The 14,552-nt window shown below is 44.0% G+C and overlaps 1 protein-coding gene across 1 annotated transcript in view; it reads right to left on the reverse strand.

Annotated features, from left to right (window-relative positions):
• The window catches only part of BACH2 (BTB domain and CNC homolog 2), a 42,662-nt gene that overhangs the window by 2,696 nt on the left and 25,414 nt on the right, over positions 1 to 14,552 (reverse strand). Inside the window, exons 2-3 of the mRNA XM_062488675.1 lie at positions 10,510 to 12,054; positions 1,051 to 1,257 (exon numbers count right to left, since the gene is read on the reverse strand). Coding sequence (XP_062344659.1) covers positions 1,051 to 1,257; positions 10,510 to 12,054 — 1,752 coding nt within the window. The remainder of the gene's footprint in view (positions 1 to 1,050; positions 1,258 to 10,509; positions 12,055 to 14,552) is intronic.

Below are 14,552 nucleotides of genomic sequence, written 5' to 3' on the forward strand. Positions count from 1 at the left end.
AGCCCAAAAGGGTACTCATATGCCTTTCATTCATTCATTCATTCATTCATTCATTCATTCATTCATTCATTCATTCCCCTTAGATGCGTGTTTGTGCTGGGGAAAGAGCTTGAAATTTTTATTTTGTCTGTCTACATTTTACTATATCAGACAATAACAGCAATGTCACGGGACTGAATGAAATCAATTAACTCATTTTCAAGGGAAGGCTACAGGTGTAAAGCTCAATCACCCCCCGCTGCTAGTCCAGCCCTCAGAGTGCTGCTCCTGAGGCTCTGGAGAGTGAGACAGGAACTCCTCCCCATCACCAGCAGAGTGCAGAGGGACAGGCATGTGCAGCTAAGACTGGACCTGCTGCTTCTGACAGCCTGATGAGGATCCATCCACTCTTTCACTATGCAGAACCTCTGACTCACCCTGTACACACTGTGCATTATACTCAGTGCAGGAAGCACTTGCTCACTATTTTGTTTATCTTTGTTGTGTTGCTTGTTTTGCATCAGTCGAGCACTACTCTGAACAACGTTTTGATTTTGCTTTGTTTTCCCCCCAGGGCTTCAGCAGCACAGTATGTGAAGGCTTCACAAGCCTTGGCGATTGAGGCCTTCCAACCAGCTTGTGAGGTCAGTGTCACCTCCCTGTTACAGACGGGAAGCAGACAGGCACAGGCAGCAAGTGACTAACCCAAAGTCACACAGCTTTCTGCCATTTGTGAGGTGATGGTAACTCAGCTTCTTCCAACAGATCCCTGCCTCTTTCACACTATGCTTCCTACAGCTTGAGCAGAGAACAAAACAAATAAAGCACAACAAACCCCACCTGAGGTGCACCATGACTGAAAGTGAGAGGAATTTTCTGAGCAGCCACTTGGCCTCACTCCAGTCACCTCACTCCCTTACATTAAAATGTGGCAGCACTGTCTACTGTGTGCTCCACTCATGAATGTACAAGCTGACTGAACCCACTGAAGTCTGGACTGGAATTGCTGTTGGTGCCCTGCAGGCTACAACACGAGGGTGAGCTGGGCTGAGGCGAGGGCACAGAGCTCACCAACTTGCGGATTTCACATTCGAGGTTCTGAATGCAGTCCAGTTTCCTCTTGCGGCAGCGCTGCGCTGCAATCCGGTTCTTGCTGCGCCGGCGGACATCGTGGATGAACTCGAGCTGCTCTGAGGTTAGCTTGTGCATCTTTATCATCATCTGGAAATCATTCCTTGGAAGATCTGTGATTTGATCAACAGGAAAAGGAAGTTTCACCTAAAACAAACACAAGACAAGAGCAAAGAGTCATATTTTGCTTGCTCAATGCAAGCTGAACAAGAGTGAGTGGAAGGACGATTATCTTTGCTGCCACCCCCTCAATAAACAACAAACCAAGCTTTACATTGAGCAAGTTCTTCCCTTGTGGCACATCGTGGAGGTCCAGATGGTATGGATAAGACGATAATTGTACTTAAATCAGCATCACATATGAATCCCAGATTAAAATTTCATCTTTCTATAAAGCCTTAATAAATGATCCCATTGCATTAAAAGAAGGTTCTGTCCACTAAGAGACATGGCCTTTTGGAAAGAGTGAAGTACCTTGCTGCTATTAAATTTAAAATAGTTTCAAGGAAGGGGCTATTACCACAGCAGGAAATGTGTCTCTGCTTGGACTGCAGGACTGAAAGTTTGATTAAGTATGAGGTTAAAAATACAACCTGACACCTCAAGTGGATGAAAAATACTGAATTGCAATTAGGAAAGGTCATCTAATCAGCATTTTAACTGAGCAGTACGCTGTGTAAGAAGAAAGGGTCAGAAGACTGAGATGCAACATATCCTATCCTGCTAAAATATATACATTTAAAAATAAACATATATATGTTGACACTAATATTCTTGCAGATTAAAGAGCACTGAAATTGTATTTCTTGAAAAGTTCAGGGTCTGACTTCAAGAATTCTAGCAATTATGCATAAAAGCAGAGCAAAACACAAAGCTCTCAGCAGTCTGAAACAATGAACATGCACTGTGTGAAAAGCTGGAGAATGGTGGATGTGCTCAAAGCCTTTTAGTTTTTTTGCCCACAATCTATCAGCTTGCTCAAACCAAAGCAAGCACCTCTCCTTAGAAACCGTCCTTCACTTAGAGCCTCAGACTGATAGCTATCAAAAAACCTGATGTTTCTCGGCCAGCTGTTCTATTTGGTGGTCAAATAAGAATTAGCTGACAAAACTGAAGGAGCTGCAGAGTAATTTGATTGACCCTTCTTTTTTTTTAGTCATACCCACACTGCCCAAAAGATGGCAGTAAGTATTTATGTTTCTGTCCCTATTTGGTACAATCGAACCTCTGGAACGAGAAGACTACTCTGCACATAGGCTATCAAAGAAGGTAGGTTGCTCCAGCCAAACGAAAAGACACGGGTTGAAAACATTCCTTAGACATTTGAAACATATATGGTCTTAAAATGGTGCACTTAAAAATTATTTGGAAATAAAGTAACAACATGGATTATAAATTATCTTCTTCGGGGAGATGAGTTGTTCAAGCAGAACAGTTTGCCGAGGACACATGTACACCAACACACAGCAGTGCCTCTGGCACTGACAGCCATGGACCCCCACCAGGCACCTGAACCTGCCAGTAACCAGCTCCTCATCTTGTTTATGGGTGCTCTTGGGTGTTTTCTTGTACCCTTCTAACACTGCCCTGTGCATTGCCAAGCCTGAGGTACATGAAGTTCCATGCAAACACCTACAACATTCCTTCAGATGGCTTCATGCCTTGAATGTTCATTCATGCCCCTCTGCTCCACGTTTCCAGGCACTGTTTCATAACACACTACTTGACAGGTCAATTTAAAGCAGCAAGGAATGCCAAACGCTGCGCAAACCCTCCCAAATTATTGCTTGTGCATACAAAGGTTGACCTTAGACACAGTGATGTGAACTATCTTGTTTACAGACTGCCAGTAAATGACACAAAACCTGTTTGATTTCCCCTCCTGAGCCTTTGGATGGTCAACATAAACTCACTGTCACCTGCTTTTCTCTCAAGCTTCAACCAGGGTCTGAATATGAAAACAGTGCTTTCCTCTGAAAGACACCAGAGTTTCACTGCAAAACCAGCCCTTTCATGTTCACATTTTTTCCTTATTTTCTTAAGACCAAAACGGAAAGCAATGTTAACTTCATTTCTCCCTACCTCTCCCTTCCAAAACATATTTACTTGCAAGGAGGAGATGTGCTTGCAGCTGGAATGGGAATGAAAGACAGGCAATTTAAATATGTCTGATAGAAGTTGCTGAAGGGAAATGTGAAAATAAATAGAGATTCATTAAAACAAACAAACAAAGAAACCCGATTGAAAATAAAACCATCTACACAGCAGATCAGAGACTGCTATCAGTAATCCCAGCATAATCCCACTCCTGTCACAGGCAGCACTGCACAGGATTAAAGATGTGAAAGGGAAAGTGGAAGTGAGTCAGACTCATTTCCTTCACCATTCACAGCATTTTTATTGCCTGTCTCCCTCTTCGAAATCAGCTGTCAACTGAAAAAAAAAAATACCAACCCACCAAGCTTTTGGCATGGACACAGTGAATAACTGCACCAGGGTGTTGCTGCAGTGAGAGGCTAAAGTGTTTTACATCTGCACAGGGCAAGACTCTCAGCTGCTATTTATCATAACAGAGTGGTGAGTCATTTTGCTAGAGCATGCAACTGTGCAGTGCGTGGGATTCATCTGAGTCACCCAGAGCTGCCTGAAATGATGGGTTGGGACTACCTAATGTCCTGGTTCTTTCAGATGGCACTGCTGCACGGCTTCTCCCTCCTTCTGGCTGCAGAAGGAGTGGACATAAGATTCAGAAAAGATTCTGCATCTTACAGGAGGTGAGAGAAACCTTACCTGAGGTGTCTGAGAAAGACAGTCAATCTTTTCTAAGGTATGAAAGAAAACCCCAATGAGTATGCTTTCTCGCAAAATTTTCTTTTTAATTACTATGATTTTTGGTTCAAACTATTTCAAATTAAAAATGTAAGTGGGATCCCTGGTCCTTCTAGGAGTTACTCAGCCAGAGCTAACCTCACTGAGCTCCCAAATCTTGCCTTATCAGTACAATTACTCTTTCCCTGCATTTTTACACTGGCACCACAAGCTTGCTTTCCACCACACAACAAATAAACTGGCACCTTCTACCACCACTGCAGATTCTATTGCCCCAGCTCTGGCTGAGGACAGCCAATCTACTCTGGGGAAAAAGGAAACCTGGTTAGGATTTTGTGGCATTTCAACCCCCTTACTAGCATTAGGATGTCAGTATAAATGTCAATGCTTTCAGAGGCTAAATCAGAGCAGTGATGTAGACAGAAGGGACAGCAACTTACTCAGCACATGCAAGGCCCATATATAACTGATTAATTCCTTCAAGCTTCACTAGTTAGTGCCAGCTTGGATCACATGCCAGTTACTGCTGTTCTGCTCATCTGTTGTACTACTTACTGCTGCTGCTCTCCCCCCTCACTTTTTCATCTGGAACAAAGGAAAGAACCGAGGACCTATATTCACTCACATTAAAATATGTCAGCTCTTGGGAATTTCTTTATCCTATGGGTAACCTTAGCTGTTTCATTCATTCTTTATATCTTAATTAAGATATCATCTCACCCTAACCAAGTGCTAGTAAAGGCAATGAACTTCCCAACTCTCATTTTAACATCACAGTAACTAAAAGGACAAATATTTTACCCGTAAGAAAAGGCAACTATTATGTAGTGGGCATAGGAAGGGGGAATTCATTGTACCAGTTGGTCAGTTGCTCCAGAGCTGTAAGAAAAAAACCTGCTGCTTTAGTGCCCTCAAATCCTGAAAGCCTCTGACACTTAAACTTGCTGACTCCTTGGAAGGCTCTCAGGACTCACCCGAACAATCCAGCACAGGGGCTCAATCCTATGAATGCCTTTTTTTTTTTTTTCTTTTAATGCAGAAATGGGTACTTGGCTTTACACAACAGAGCCCAAGACATTAATGTTGTGTTTCCAAGTATCTTCCTTAGCATGCAAGTTTGTCTTCCACAAACACTCAGGAAGAAATTCATTCCAGGACAGGAGCAGAGGTACATCCATATGTCCACCTGTGTTAGGGGCTCAATTGTCTACAGGGTATTTCAGGCACCACCTGTGGTCCCACAGAGTAGGGACCCATTCCTGTCCTGATTTCACCTGGACAGAGGCTATCTAAGAAGCACAAAGGTAAAGGGCCATACTTTGTGTGAGGGTGCATTTTCTCATCCTGCTGTCTACTGGCACAGGTGGAGCTTTCAAAACACCTCCTTTTTCCAGGTGTCAACTACACCAAGAAGGCAGAGGACTGCAAAAGCGGAATGATGAGCCCAGGCAGTGAAGATCTACCGTTGTGTCAACAAACCAGTGTCTAAACTGTCCCCCTTCAGATCAGCAGGTTCCACTGCAGACAGTGTGATCTATCTGACACAAGACAAATGATGGCCCCATAGTGGCATGGGGTCAGCTCCAGCCTTACTTTGTGAGGGCCATGAGAGGTGTTTGGGTCAGCAAATGCTGCCTGAGAGGGCACTGCTGTGGACTTAGCGGAGGCAGGCTGGGTAACCTTTTGATTTGCCACCTGCCTTACAGAAGTGGGGGACCAGGCTAATCCCATGGCTGAATGCTTTAACCCAGCAGTCAGGAGATGTGGATGGGGTTCTCATCCTTCAGCCCATGACTTGGATTTGTATTCAGACCACACACTGCTGGTGCTTAGAATGCTGGGCTGACCTCTTCCCATTCACTGCTTGCAGTGTCCCCAGCTTCCAGCCCTTCAAAGGGCCGAACAGTATGATACTTCCTGCCATTTAACAGGCCTCTCTGAGACCAGGGAGAGCACAGAAACACAGACAGAAGCCACAGTTGCACTTAAGAATGGAAGATGAGGCAGTGAAACAAGAGGGGATAAATTACAGTATTTCTCTGAAAGAGCTGCTTTTGCATCTTAAGAACTGGAGTCCTTCAAAAGCTTGTGCAAGGTCTTCAGATCAGGGTATAAAAGAATTGGCTGTAGGGCTCCACAAAATAATACACTGTTTAAAATGACCCTCCTGAAATTTCAAACTCTCAGTGTTGCTGTAATCCAGCAGTTCTTTTCTGCCAGTATGGAGACCATTCCTACTGAAGAGAGGAAAGAAAACAGAACTCCCATGAAGTTTATCTTACAAGACTGATGTTTGACAAGACACCATTTAAACACACATTGACAAACAATTCCCAGTGCTCTGCTGATGCCATCCCAGTCAGAACATCCACCAGAAAACCCGGGGACTAATTTTTCTCATTTCCAAATATGCAAACCTAGTAAAAAAGGAAAGCTGATGTGACTGATCATCAAATTTTGGGGAGGTAACACATACCACAGCAAGTTAAAACCTTCCCATGTATTTTTCTTGGTTGCCCTTCTTTACATGTAACATTTTTCACTGAGTAGGAATACTAAGTAGTGAAGCAGTCTCAGATTAGGTAACTCAGCATAGTTACAGTACATTTCTGGTAGAGCAACTTTGGTTTACTCCACTTTTCCAGGGCTCTGACTTGCAGTACTTTGCTAAGCATCAGGAGATGAACAGAGAAAGGGTGGCTGCCTGTCACTTAACATGGAGGGGTTTCAACTCTTGCTGAAAGTTATTTACCTACAGTATCCTCAAAGGTCTAATTGCATTAGCTTTCCCTTTATGAAAATTTCCTTTGAAAAGTGAGTCACTAACCCAGGCGGAAAATTCTTTTGAAATACAGATGAAAAGACATTGAATACAATTCTCTAGATAGTAATAGTTCTTGGAAAACTCCACCTCTTACCTCCTCTTACCCTTGTTTATTTTTCTCCTCAGAAAACTCACTTATCAAATTAGACTGAGCTGAGATTTCTTTATAACTGGTTTAGTAGTACAATATTTTTTACAAATTTTCTAGCAGATAAAAACTCTTAAGTACTTGCTGAAGAAAAGGAATACCAAGAAAAGTAGATAGTGCAGAAGTTTCTGTTCCTAAGTAGGTTAACAGATTGACAGACTACTTCCTTCTCAACAATTCATTATTTCAGGGCTTATTGTTTTGTTGTTGCTATTTTAAGCAGGTATGTCAGAACCTGCCTGTAAGCACTGAGCTTTAAGTCTTCTCTCTAGTATTATATCTCAGTAATTGATTTTTCACAACCTGTGGAGGCCTGAGAGAACTGAGTGAAAAGAGAAACACAAACTATTAAATATTTCTGTGAAGTCCGAATAGCTCAAGTAACAGCCCTGTTCCTGCAACTCTGCACCATGGGTACACTCTACATTGCACTTGCTGCTTCTGTCAGGAAGCCTTAACAAAGGGAGATCGCAGAAGAGTCTTGGTGGCTCCAGGAAGGGAAGCAATAAGCAAGGACATCCTGGAGATTTACCGAGGAGTGTTCCAAGGACTGCCACCTCTTCTGACAGTTGTGACTGCCATCTGAACCCTCAATAAGATGGAGGCTCGTCACAAGGTGGGGTCACCCTCACCCACATGGCATCATGCTGAGCCCTAGCACCCCACTTCTGGCACCAAACAACTTTGGCCATGTGCTCCTGAATGGCATCTGTCTGTAGGAAAGCAGAATGTCTGAAAGAAGCGAAGAGAAATATTTAACCTACTTCTCACACAATCAATACCCCAGCAAATGACGGTTTGTGACATTAATTCTGACAGCAACAGCACTCTGGGAGCCAAATTAAGACCAACTGGGTCCAAATTCCAGGGGAACTGAGCAGCCCTGTGAGATAACTGACAGAGTCCACCAGGCTTATTCCCATCAGGCCATCCCACCCCAATGAAAGCTGACCTGCAGCAGAACAACCTGCAAGGCCAGTCTCCAGAAGGGCAAGCATGTCACCCCCAGATATCTTATCAGGTGCTTTTTGAATAGAAGCCCAGAAAACACTGTGTGTTCTGATATGGAGGGGGAAAGTGACCCGTCTGTGAAGTCATCAGGACAGGAAAGGCAAAGCAACAATTTCAGGAATGGAGAAAGATTCCCATGCAGCTTGCAGGGAGGTGAAGAACAGAAAGCTGTCCATTTCAGACAGCTGTGAGTCTCTCCTGCTGTTTTAATCACAGCCAAATTGCTAAAAGCAGGTAGAGCAACTTATACAAGAACATTCCTGGTGCTGTTATATATTTTCTACTGTCTGGTTTGAGATACCCTTTACTGAGGTTTCCACAGCAGCAGATTTTGCAGCATTGCAGAATACATACCCCAAGTCACTGTATTAATACAGTATTGTTTAATGAGGCTGCAAAGTCTGTTCTTGTATTGGTAACAACCTTCAAAAGATAAATTTTTAAATAAAATCTCTACCAAAGCACTGGTGTGATCTGTTTACCCATGGCTTGTACAGCATAGTGCAATGCAACCTCACAGAGCATTAATTTCCTCACCACATTTTTAAATGCCTAGCAGTCCTAATCAAAATACCCTAGGTTGGGAGAAAAAAAAAATAAAAAAGCCTTATCAGCAGTCCCAGGGAGAAAACTTGCTCAGCACAGTTCAGAAAATCTTCCCCAGAGGAAACCATCAGCAAAACCAGGAGTGGAGCAAACCTTTCCTAGCACTGTCTCAGAGTCAGATGTCTGCCCGCCAGCAGCACACCCAGACAGCCTCCTATCACTGCCTGTTTGCTCCTGTGTGCACCTCCTCTCACCCATGGTCTCCTGCACACATTCACATACTTCTCTTCTAGGAAACCACCATCAGTCCCCTGTAACCTTCTAATTTCACTCGTCCAGTCTCATTTTTGATGCAGCATATTTCCACACAATTAGGTAATTATGACAGCTAATTAATTATCAAACCTCAGAAGGCTAACCTCTGCCCTCTGCACTGCCTCATGCTGAGCAAGCAGCACACATGGGTGGAAATGGATGGTCCCTGGTCCCTGCTGCCCTCTGCCCCATGTAAAGGCAGGACTTCACTGAGTAACCCATCTACGGCCAAACAGAGCTGCTGTAGGGCATCCCAAATGAGATCTCCTCCACAGTATTCCAGACAGCCTCCCAGAGAGACTCCTCTCCCTTCTGCATCATCCCCTGCTTATGGCATGAGGAAAAAGAACTGTCCTCTCAGAATCACTGGTCCAGTGTGACCAGGGGTTAGAACACTAGAGTCTCCCCAGGCTCTTATGCCCTTTCTTAAAAGCTAAGCAGCCAACTAAAGGAAGCACCCACATTTGTCTGAAAAATAAAGCCTGTGATGTAGCTGGAATAAAGATTGAGGGACAGAATAAATGACAGAACAAATGATGAAATATTTTCATCCCCATTCCACAACTAAGATGACATTATTCTGAAATGGGTGCTCTGAACATTTGAACCCCAAGAAGTTGCACTCATTGCTCCCCACACTGAAGCACAAACTCTCAGTAGCAGCACTACTCTCGGCAGTTTTTCAGCATTACTAGAGGAACCTAATACGTGATCTCACCTAGATGTTCTCTAGGTCATGCAGATTCCTAATGAAACTCTGTGAATAAATATCCAGTCTCTTCCACTTTCTGGGCTCCACAACACATCTCCTTGATTTAAGTCTGCTGTCAAGCTACTGACTTCACACAGTTTATTTGGTCATGGTTAGCCAGTTACCACCGTAGCATCTTCAGCTGGCCCGTCTCTTAGTTTTAGAGAGGGCCCTTCTTTCTCCTCCATTTCTTAGGAGAGCTATATGGAAATTGATGGCTTGCTCTTCAGTCCTAGATCATTCTCTTGTTATTCCCTTAACAATTCTGGAAATTAAAGGATAACTTCTCTCTGAAACCATTCACGCCATGGCTGCTAGAGCTCACCACCAAACAAAATGTAACAGACAGGGAACATGAACTCAAGTTGTCACATAATAGAGGCAAAAGCCATTACCTGAACATGCAAGAAACAGACACACACACAAACACACGTGTGAAGATGACTTGAATGCCATTCCCACAGCACAGGGTGGCCAGCTATGCAACTGTTTGAGTTATTTCACACCCTTGCTGGCAACGTGCAACCTGGCTCTTCAAGCAGGCTGCCTGACCCTTGGTGTCAGGAAAGGCATAGCCTGAGCAAACACACCTGCAGTAACACCTAGTGGAGCTGGAACCACCTCAGTAAATTAAGAATAAGGAGCGGTGGTTTGCTCCACGGAAGAGGGTGAGGGAGGGAGGGAGGAAGACAGGACACTGCTGGCAGACTCCTAAGGGCATCAATGCACTCTCATCATTCAGCAGTTTGCTGTTTTCCCATACCCAAATTTTTAGAAGTGTCAAACACCTCGGAGGTCAAGCAGACCTATTAATGTGAAGTCAACCATGTGCACTCAGCTGATGAGGGAATAACCAATTCTTTGCCTCTATAAACAAAGAAAGTGCAGGGGAAATGCAAAGTCATTTGAGAGAATCAAGGAGCGATTAATTTGGTTATAACAACTGTGATATATGTACTTATCTTAAATCCCTACCTCATGCCCTCTGTCTTGCACAGGACATGATTCACTGTCTGCTTCTGAGAATGACCCAGACTCATCGCTGGAGTTTGTTCCATAGGATGGCTCACATTTAATCTGGGCTCGGACCGGGTTGTACAATCCGTCCCCCACCACGCCGGGCTCCTGGTGCTCGGGTGCCAGGAATCGGGGGCCTTGGGAGCAAGGGGAAGAGGAGAGCTCGCAAAGACGCAGGCTGCAGGGAGAGCCGCCGCTGCCGTCCTCTGCGTACGAGTAGGAAGAGCACGAGCTGGAGGTCCTGGTTCTGGTTTCCAGAGGAGGAGAGCGAGGGCAAACTTTAATTGGCACCGGACAGCTGGTGTTCGGCCGCATCCTTCCCGGCAAGTGATCAGCTGTCAGTCCACTGTGCGAATAGGTCTGAGAGCTGGGGAGAGACTGGCTGCTGCCAGCCCACAGACCCTTTGGCACAGTCTCAGTGAGGTCTTTGTCCAAGCTGCTCACACCAGAATATGAATGCACCGAAGTGTTTACTTGGTCACAAGCATTTGAAGAGAATATAACACTCCTCCTGTCCAGCTCCCCTTCTTGCTTACAGAGAGTTTCAAAGCCGGGCCCCCTGAGTGGTGATCCCACAGTGAAGTTGGAAGCATCCTTCTGCATGGCATGGGACTGTCCATAGTTCCCTGTGAAAGGGACATAGTCAGTTTTGTGGTCACCCTGAGTTGTCCCTTTTTCAAAAGGGCATGCTGGACTCCTGCCAAAGTGCTGTTGGGAAGTGCTGGGGAAGCCAACTAAATCTATGCTTTTTGTTCTGTTGAAGAAAGACCGCAAGCAAGAAGGAGAAGACCCACTTTTTGGCCTGTCGACACAAGTGAGGCTTGGCTGTTTCCTGTCCATTTCAACATCCCCTTCTTTATCCCTGATGTCAGGTTCATCTCCAGACAGGCAAAGTGTGATGCTTTCTTCATCATTCTCTTCATTTTGAGGCTCACTTTTTATCTGCCCCATAGCAAGTCCTGATTTGAGGCCATTTCCAGAGCTCTCTTCACTGAATGTGCTTGCAAAACCTGAGGTACTGATGTGTGATGTGTTGTAGACATTCTTGGTACAAGCAAGCTGGTATTTCTTGTATCTGGGGTACCGTGTTACTGCATCTTTATCCAAATTGTCCTTGCTATCTCTCAGCATGTCAGAGTCAGGCAGCATCCCTTCACCTTTGTCTGCTCCAGCAACAGTGGTTTCAAAATTGAAGGGCTCTTGGTGCATCCTTTCCCTTGGGCAAGATATTTTTGACGTTTCCGATTCCATTGTCTCCTCCTCATCTCCATCGGAGTTCTCCTCATCGTGCATGCGTTGACAGGTGGTATCTTTTTTGCACAGGAACAGGCCATCTTCGTTGTTCAGCAGCTGTGTCTGAAGGAAGCTGAAGCAGGAGTCCTCCAGGTTGTGCATGCGCAGGAATTCAGCGCAGTGGATGACCTCCTGGATGTTTTCTCTGCTGAGTAAGAGCTTAGCAGTGTAGGCAAACTGTAACAATGGACCAAATCCCCTGACAGTGACCTGCAGAAAGAGAGAGGGAAATTGCCAGCATTAACCATCAGCTCTTGCTATCATCCCAGGTCCTTTGTCATGTGGTTAGATAAACAAACAGATCTGGCACTCAGAAATGAATACTCTCAGCACAGCTGTTCTTCTGTCACACCTGCAATGTTGCTACATCCAGAAACTAGCACTGCACCCTTTGTCTTGCCCCTGTGCATCACTGTACAGGTTGAACTGAACACTATTTTCCCCCCCAAGTATCTTGAAGACCTGTGAACTAAGTCTCTGCCCTAATGAAAGACTGACAAAACTAGTCTGGACACTGCTAAGTCTTACATGGATTTCTCATAGTCTGAACTGTGCTACAGTACCCAACCATGAAAGCACCAATTCAATTTTGAGTCTTCTGCTCTGATGTTTGTCCAATAAACAGTGGTTTCAAGCTTAAGACACCACTTAAATCCAAAAAGTGTTTTGGAAAAGAAACACTTAGTATTACAGCAAAATTCAACAGAAAGCATCTTTTCTGCCTCTTTCAAAAGCAATCCATTCCTTTTCTTCTTCTCAGTTTTTTTTTTTTTGCAAGCCATTGCTGAATACATAATAGGTAAGTACAGACTGCTTAACTTTACTCCATCCCATGGAGATTATCCCCCTCATACTGTTCCTGATTTTAGTGAGCCTGAGGTACAGCTAACAGAAATTAATATTTATAGTTCAAATAATAGAAATTATTCTGAGTCCCACTTCAGTACTTAATTTCCCAGCATTTTCTTTGTAGAAAGAGTAAAAACTGTTTCCAGGAGAGTGATCTCCAGTCAGCTGTTCCAGGTCTTACTTATGCACTGCTACTCATCTTGTTTTCTTTCCAAATCATCTATGGTATGGAAATCTACGTATGCAATCTATATAGTATAGATTACTAATATACCATATATTAAAAAATACACACTTCCCCCTTCCCCCATTTTTTACATCTTTGTATCTTTACATACAGCTATCAAGTAAGTTGCTAATCCACATAGTCAACTATAGATGTTGTCATTTTTTGACAAAAATACTTTGACTGCCACAAACTTCTGTTAAATTTTTTTCTCCTATTGGGTATGAAACAAAGATATTGGAAAAATCATTCTTCATGAAGCAGCAAGAGGCTGCTTCAGAACCACATCTCACCATCAAGAATTAAAGTTTCTGCACAAGAAAATTCAGTGTTTTGCCCACAAGGTTGAGAAGACCACCACTCAATTTCCCATTGCACCAACCACCTACTACATGACCCTGGAAAGTCCCTTCAGTCTCAATTCACTGAGACACCTTCTTGAGTAGCACTCATTATCTGAGTTCCCTGTGCTTCCCATAACAGGCAAAGACCTCTAGATGGGATTCAGCACAGCCAACACCTGCATGTCTGTGTGAGGTTGGGATGCACAGCCTGCAACCTCCTTCTGGATGCAGATGTCTCTGGTAGGCATCCCCAGCTCAGTTTCTTCTTCTAAAACAAACAAGAAGAGAAAGCACTGCTGTCTCCTTTTTTTTTTTTTTTTCTTTTTTGAAAAAAACGGCCTGAAGAGAGGAGGGGAACCTAGAAAGTAGGAGACCAGGTTCCTTCCTCAGGCTGTGAGGACTGAAAGTCCCATTTCCCAGCCCCTCAGAAGGGTATGTTTGGGGTACCCTGAAGGTGAGTTGCTTTTTACTATTCTTCCAGCTCAATTAACACCACCAAGCAGAGAATCTGCTCAAAAGGCTGGTGAGCCATCAGGCCATGAATTTGCAAAGGTCTAATTCCTGACTAGAGTGTATCTGATTGAATATTTTGCTTCATCTCAATGAAAAGCCTATAAAGCCCTATACTGCCTCAGGACCAGTAGTAGAGTTCATAGATTTTTATAGAAAATCCTGACTTCCAGAAACAAGCCTTTGTTATTCACAGACCTGTATTTATGACAGCGGATTACGAAGATGCCACAAGTGGTACAGATTTTGATGGGGAGAAAAATATTTTCTAACACCTCTAAAATTGCTCCCAATTGCTATTCCATCCACAGTATTACTGCTCTATCTGCTATTTTAAGAAGCAGTGCATTTTCATGCACGCACTTACACACTTGCACATTCCTGTTTTACAATACGCCTCTGGTACAGAACTGCCAAGATTTACAGCTGGCTATTAAACCAATCTCTGCTTTATCAGTGTTACACTTTCTGCCTATTTGTTAGATTATCAGCTCACTAAAGACCTATCTGCATTTTATCTATGCAGCATGATTAACAAAATTGCTTGGGAACTTAATGAGCTACTTGCAGGCTGATGGTAAGATCTTCAGTGTGGGGGCTTACATATTGCTGCATATCTTGTAAACTCGGCAGCAGCGTAGGTCTGCAGAGATTCCAGAGGACCAACACAGCTCTCCTGGCAGTGGTGGCACTTGGCCACTAGATGGAATGGCTGGAAAGCAAATTAAAATAATTTTCCGTGCCGGGCCAGGGTTTCACCTGCCTGCCCGCCTGCCTGC

This window comes from Cinclus cinclus, chromosome 3 (assembly GCF_963662255.1).
Source record: "Cinclus cinclus chromosome 3, bCinCin1.1, whole genome shotgun sequence".
Classification (NCBI taxonomy): Eukaryota; Metazoa; Chordata; class Aves; order Passeriformes; family Cinclidae; genus Cinclus; species Cinclus cinclus.